The sequence below is a fragment of the Hevea brasiliensis genome, chromosome 3 (assembly GCF_030052815.1).
Source record: "Hevea brasiliensis isolate MT/VB/25A 57/8 chromosome 3, ASM3005281v1, whole genome shotgun sequence".
In the NCBI taxonomy this organism is placed as follows: Eukaryota; Viridiplantae; Streptophyta; class Magnoliopsida; order Malpighiales; family Euphorbiaceae; genus Hevea; species Hevea brasiliensis.
In genome coordinates, this window is record NC_079495.1 from 118,107,295 (window position 1) to 118,114,404 (window position 7,110).

General features: G+C 27.6%; 1 protein-coding gene across 2 annotated transcripts; it reads left to right on the forward strand.

Annotated features, from left to right (window-relative positions):
• LOC110647840 (origin of replication complex subunit 2-like) lies at nt 1-3,547 on the forward strand. Of its 2 annotated transcripts, none has more exons than XM_058144725.1 (6): nt 1-166; nt 263-369; nt 888-1,020; nt 1,278-1,572; nt 2,634-2,861; nt 2,972-3,547. In XM_058144725.1, exons 1-6 carry the CDS (start codon nt 44-46, stop codon nt 3,169-3,171), a joined length of 1,086 nt encoding a protein of 361 aa, XP_058000708.1. In that variant the 5' UTR covers nt 1-43; the 3' UTR covers nt 3,172-3,547. The 2 variants fall into 2 exon arrangements, with proteins under 2 accessions (XP_058000708.1, XP_058000709.1); XM_058144726.1 differs by having other exon boundaries at nt 42-116.
• The last annotated feature ends 3,563 nt before the right edge of the window (nt 3,548-7,110 follow it).

Here is a 7,110-nt window from a genome sequence, read left to right on the forward strand (position 1 = left end):
ATTCTTGTGTACCATTTTCTTATTTGGTTTGATTCCTTAAATCATGGATATTAACAATGGTGATGAAGAGGAATTTGAGTTCTCGAGGAATTACTTTCTCGCAAAAGAGAGTTCGGGTAAGAAATCAACCCGCAAGATTTCTGATATTGATCTGGTTGATGAACAGGTTCCGTCTCTAACTTCCCCTAATAACACATTTCTTCTTGTCTTCGTTTTGTTTCAGGGATTAATGGCTTTGTTTTGTCTTCCTTATTTTGTGCAGGAGCTGAGAGCAGCTTTAGCCAATATTGAACCAAAGCATGAGAAAGAGACTATTGCTCTTCTGAATAGTTATAAGAAGCTATATCCCCGATGGGTTTTTGAGCTCAGGTTGGTATTACTCTTTGCTGCATTATCAAAGTTTTTAATTGGCGTTCGTTGAATTTATATTGAAGTAATTATGCCATGAATATTGAAATAGGTATCCTATAATGAAATGCATATACATATATGATGCACATGAAGAGGGCAAGAGATTATTATAAGGGTTTTTCCTTTCTTGCCCAAAAGAGTAGCTGCATAGGCAAGATGAAGCAATTAATAGACATCCAGTTCAGGAAACTGGATGGAATCAAGTTTAGTAGGAATTGTCTAATTTTGTTGATATCAACGGAGGGATTTACAAAGAGGTGCATTCATTAGCAGTTTAGGTGGTTACTGCTTTTAGTCTGAGACACCGTTTCTCTTCCTTGCAATGCAACTAGTTTGTGGTTTTGCATAGATGGCTGCATGGCCCCACTAATTTCAGTGTGCTTATTTTTCTCATAGTTCTTTTGTCGATTAAGAGAGTTTTGTAAAATCATGTGACATTTCATTAATGTTTTGATTTGTTCTTTATTACGAATTAGGTGTGGTTTTGGCCTTCTAATGTATGGATTTGGATCTAAGAAGGCTTTAATTGAATCTTTTGCTTCAACAGCATTGGCAGAGTATCCTGTGGTTGTAATCAATGGGTATCTTCAGTCAATTAATCTAAAACAGGTACCATTCACTTGGACATAATTCTAGAATGAAATTATTAATTTGCACATCTCCGGTCTCTGGATGCAAGAATAACAAAACGTACGCTATGCTCAAAACTGAAGTCTCCATTTTTCCCTGTCACATTTAAGATCATTCCTTTTCCTTCTATTTGCTGGTTTGGGGCATAAGCACAGGAGGCGCACTATGTTATCTTTTTTTTTTTTTTACTCTGTTTGTTTGCATCATGCTCATTTAAAATAGTGTCATGCTTTTAGGTCATGATAGCCTTAGCTGAAGTTTGGTGGGATCAGTTGAAAACCAGACAAAGGACTTCATCGAGGAATTTACAAAAAGTTCAACAGCCATTCAATTCTCGATCGGTGGACGATCTTCTTGCATTTTTGGATAAATCAGAGGCAGAGGAAAATGATTCTTTTATATGTGTTGTCATTCATAACATTGATGGGCCTGGGTTAAGAGACTCTGAAAGCCAACAGTATCTTGCACGAATTGCTTCTTGTTCGAATATCCGTACCATTGCCACTGTTGACCATGTCAATGCACCTCTCTGTAAGTGTTTTCTTTTCATTGTCTGTTATTTGTGGACAAGATGTTGGTTGTGTTGTTGTTACTTGCCTATAGCACTTCTAATTTTGGTTAAAACCTTCTTAGCATTTCTATTGCTGTTGCTATGGCCTTTTAGACCAAAACTGAAATTATTTTTTGGTTAACATGTTTATTACTAGTGCAACTTTTTGCTTTATTTTTCTCCAAATGCTTCAATAGAATGGAACTTAGGTGGCTCTATTCATTTTATCTGGTTAATTCTAAAAACCTGAATATTCACTTTTTGAATGTCTCCTGAATAATGGTGGACGTATTCATGGCAAACCAATGATAGGTGCAAAACTTCCTTGTTGGTTCTATCTATGGCGTGATATGGATAGGTGCACTATGAAATTCCTTTTGATCCTTCCTTTTATTAAAGAGCAAAACTTCCTTCTAACTCTTTGGCTCCATCTGTTTGCAGAAATAACTTATTTGTGGAAAATATTTTATGAGAAAATAACTTTTGTACTACTACTATTTGATTGCAATATTAAAAAATTAGTTAGAAATAATTTTAGCATTTGAAGAGTACATTTGAAAATATTAATTTCCTTTCAATAACTAAATTTATGAAAAAAGTTTGAATATTTTTTCCCAATCTATAGTTTAATAAGAGAGAAAATTGAAAAGGGTGAATTATGGTCGTCACTAGAAATTAGCAGTGGCAGCAGGTGACTTGAGTTTGCCATAGATGATCATGGTTGGATGTGATCAGTAGCCTTATGAGTATATGTGTCTATGTATTTCCTTGAAATTCCTTCCATCTTTCTAAATTTGTGAAAGTGTGGAAAGTGTCTTCCCATGTAAAATTTAGGTCATTTTGCTTGAAATGACTTAGTTGCATACTGAACATAAAAAAATGCTGAAAATGTTTTCTAGGAAATATTTTCCAAAAAGCAGAAAGAATTAAGCCTTTTTATATTTTCTTTTCTTCATTGATCTTTTAGTATTATGTTCAATTGTCCATATTTAGTTTTGCATTATCTTTGAAGCTAACAAGCACATCCTGGGTTTGTTGGTAGTGTGGGACAAGAAGATGGTTCACACACAATTTAACTGGTATTGGTACCATGTTCCCACCTATGCACCATATAAGGTTGAAGGAATCTTCTTTCCTTTGATTCTTGCACACAGCAATACATCCCAGAGTGCCAAAACAGCTGCAATAGTTTTACAGAGTTTGACACCCAATGCTCAGAGTGTGTTCAAAATTCTTGCAGAATATCAACGGTCGCACCCTGAAGAAGAAGGCAAGTAACTACTTATGGTTTGGATGTTTCATATAAAGTCTTATATGTTCCATTTCATTTGTGAAACACATATTATGTCTTATATGTTCCATTTCATTTGTCATTCTCAGGCATGCCTTTTGATAATCTATATACAATCTCCAGAGAGCGCTTCCTTGTGAGTAGCCAGGTTACCCTTAACTCCCATTTGACAGAATTCAAGGATCACGAGTTGGTGAAGACCAGAAGGCGTAGTGATGGCCAAGATTGTTTATATATCCCTCTTACAAATGATTCACTTGAAAAGCTACTTTCTGAAATCAATCAATAGTGTAATGTGTTTTTGCACCTTGCCTAACTACCTATTGTTCACAGCTTGAATAGCGTTTACATGTGTCCTTGGTGTGTGAATGAAGATTATGGTTTTGCAAGTAAACTCTGAATTTAGGCCTAGTAGCAGATAAACTCTGAATTTAGGCCTAGTAGCAGATTCTTTTCCTTTGCATTCAGTTTGGTAATATAATGCCTGCCGGAATTATGCACCGTAGAACTGGGTTCCTTTACCATGGACGGCTCACCAATCACCTGCAGCATCGAGGTCAGCATATTTGTAAGCTTAATCTTGCAGGAAATTATATGTAATGCGTAAGTTACACTTCGTTGCTTTAAAGAGTTATAATGAATGGGTGATACACTTGTTTTCATTAGCTCTTGGATATAGTCAGGATAGGAGCATTGAATTTTAATGCTTAAGAAGTGTTTGGTATGAAGTTAATAAGAATAATTATTATCCTTGTATACTTCGAGAGACTATGTTAATTTTTTACTTTATTAATATTTATATCCTATTGAGGGGTTAAATGCTAATATTGAGAGATTCAAAGTTAATAATTACACTCTTTAAAGATTAAAACTTATGAGGATAATATTTAACCCTTAATTTTTTAATCTATTGCTAAACACACCCTTAATACAGTATAGAACTGAGGGCAATCTCGCACCAGGAACAATAAGGTGGATACTAAATCATAACAATGATAGATTGAAGTTTTTGGTAGGTCGTAATACAATATAATGCAATCAAATTTTTTTATTAAAATTCAATAGAAAATTTAATTATATTGCATATGGCTTATATCAAACATAGAAGTGCATAAATGAAAGGAGTTTAAAATTAAAAATAAATAAATAAAGAATAAAAAAGAAATAGAATATGATTCATAGAATAAAAAAACAAAAAGAATACGATTCAGATGCAAAAAGAATGTAGACTTTTCAAAGATATTATCCTGCATGGTATATTGGGATCGAATATAACGTGTGCAACTGTTCTTAATCAAAGATATTATTCTAGAAAAGAACAAATAATACAAAACAAATTATTTTATTAGCAATCAAAAAAATTTTTTTTTTTTAGAGTAGTATTATATTTTATATATAAATAAAAAATTAATTATTTATTTTATTGTTATTTATATAATTATAATAAAAATAAAAAAATATGAATAATAAATTTTTTAATTGTAATATATTATGTTTAAAATATAATTTTTTTTTTTTCTTTTTTTCTTTTCCTTTTTTTTTTTTTTTTTTTTTTTGCAAGTTTTATTAACTATTTTTCAAAATTCAAAATAAAAAAAAAAAATTTTTTTTTTTTTATTTTCATAACAAACAAACAAATGAATGAAAACAAAAAAAATTAACAAAAATAAAAATTATAAATTTTTTGCATGCATTGCTTTTAAAAAATGAAAAATGAAAAAAAAAAATTTTTTTAAATTTTAAATTTTTATTTTTCATTATTTTATATTTGTTAAGGATTTTTTAAGATTTTGTATAATTCTTCTATTTCTTAAAATTATTTTTGATTATTTGTGTTAGATCTTCTTGAATTTTTAATTTTAATTTTTTTCTTAATTATATTTTTTTTATTTTTTTTATTTTTTTTAATAATATATTTAATTATTATTCTTTTATTTCTTATTAAATAATTAATGCAATTAAAATAATTATTATTTTTTTTATATTATCTTTGAAAAATAAAAATCTAATAAATCATTTATGAAATAATTAAAAATAATATTAAAATCTATGTAATATATAATTAATTTTTTTTGATCTCTAAAAAAAAAATTCTTCTTTAAATTATTATCTTAATGATATTCTATCTCATTTTGATTTCTTTGTTTCAATTCTATTTTTTAATGTTGTTCAAAATTTCTTTTCTTTGAATTTTGTTTTTTTCCTATCCTATGGGGTTTTCTATAGTATAATTGCATTTATATCATTTTATTTATTAATATATATAATATTATTTTAGATAAATTTTATTTTGTATAATTAATATATTTAAAATTATACTATAATATTTATTATATTAATTAATATTTTATTTATTTTTTATTTATTTTTATTTTTAAATTTTTTATTTATTATTTTTTTTTTTTTTTTTTTTTTTTTTTTTTTTTTTTTTTTTTTTTTTTTTGAAAATTTTATTTATGTTTATGATTAAGTATTTTTTTTTTTTAATGCTTTTTTCGTTGTTGATTTTTTTTTATTATTTCTTTTAAGCATACATTTTGTCTATTTTGCTTATTAAATATTTTTAATTATTTTCATTTTTTTAAATTAGGTTTTTTTTTCGAGCGCAATTTTTTTTTCGATTTTTGACTGTGCTAGTTCTCAGTTTTTCGCTCTGTTTTTGCCTCTCTCCTCTTGACCCTTTGTGTTCTCTTCTTTTTCAGTTCTCTTCTTAGATTGGCCTTTTATTTTTTATAATAAATTTTTATTTTCTTTTGTTTTAGATATAAATCTTAAATTTAGTTAAATTTTATTTAAATTATTTTTTTTCTAATTATTAATTATTTTTGCATTTATATAAGTTATTTTATATTAAATTATTTTTTCTTTATTAAATTTTATCTACTATTAATTTTCTTTATTTGATTTAATCAAATATATTTTTTACCATATAGAATTTTTAATAAGTTATTAATATTAAAAGATTTCAGAATATGAATTTATAATTTTCAAAATATTACGTTGCCTGTTTGAATTTTATTTAATTTTTTTATTATGTTTAATTATTTTAATTTTGTTGCTTTGACTAGCACCTAATTGTTATAATGATTGCAAATGATTTGATAATGTGTATTTTTAAATGTTTTATGAATGGAAATTTCTTTGCATTCTTATATTTGTGTTGTGTTTGTCTCCCTGCATATTATGGGTTTTAAGGATGATATATCCTAATTACTTCTGGTTAATTATTTTTTTGTTGATACTTATTGATTTGGAATTTTTTTTATGATTTAGATTTTATTTCATTATTAAATTTAGAATTTTGTTTCTAATGTTTTGGATTCTATTTTTATTTTTTTTTTATGTTTTTTTTTTTTTTTTTTTTTTTTTTTTTTTTTTTTTTTTTTTTTTTTTTTTTTGGATTTGATGTTTTTATGATGATTCTTGGCATTAATTCTGATTTTTGCTTGGTTTTTTTTTTCATGTATTTCTAATAGCATTATTTTATGGCTGATTCAATACTTTGTATGATGAATTTTAAGTTTTTGTGTGATTGAGATATTTCATCAATGGATATAACTTGATTATGTTAAAATAGCTATTTGCATCTTGTGGGTGCAATTTTTTTGCTGCTATTTTCATAGGTACCTTGTGTTAAATTAATTTTCATGCTGTGAATGTGAACTGCTATAGGAAATTGTGTTAAATATGACAATGTTAAATGAGCTGCTGGTCCAACTGTTTCTTGGGCCATGGTTTTGGTGCTAGTGGGAATGTCATTGTTGTGGTTTGGGTGCAGGCAGTTTTGAACATTTTTGTTGGAAACCTATATAATGCTCCCCTTAAAGATTTAAATTAAGTATTTCTTACATGAGATATATATTATCCAGACCCATTCCTACTTTTGCTTCCCTTATTGTTCAGCCCCATAATTTTAATATTGAGAGTTGTATAACTTTGATGGTGTGGTCAATTCTGTTAAAGATTTGGCAAAAAAACTTGAATTGAATTCTTTTTGTTTTTCTTTTAATATTTGGTTTTGTGGTTTTCATATATAAGCTCACACTTTTGAGACTACATGGCGGTAAAGATTTTTATTTTGTACGCAGAGTCTTGATTTTACAAGAAATTTCACACAAATTAATTTGCCTAGTGGGATTCCTCCATGCAATCTTTGTTGTCTCTGTCATTAATATTACTAATGCAGAATCCTAAGCCACTTAAGCAAAGTATCATCTAACTCAACTTC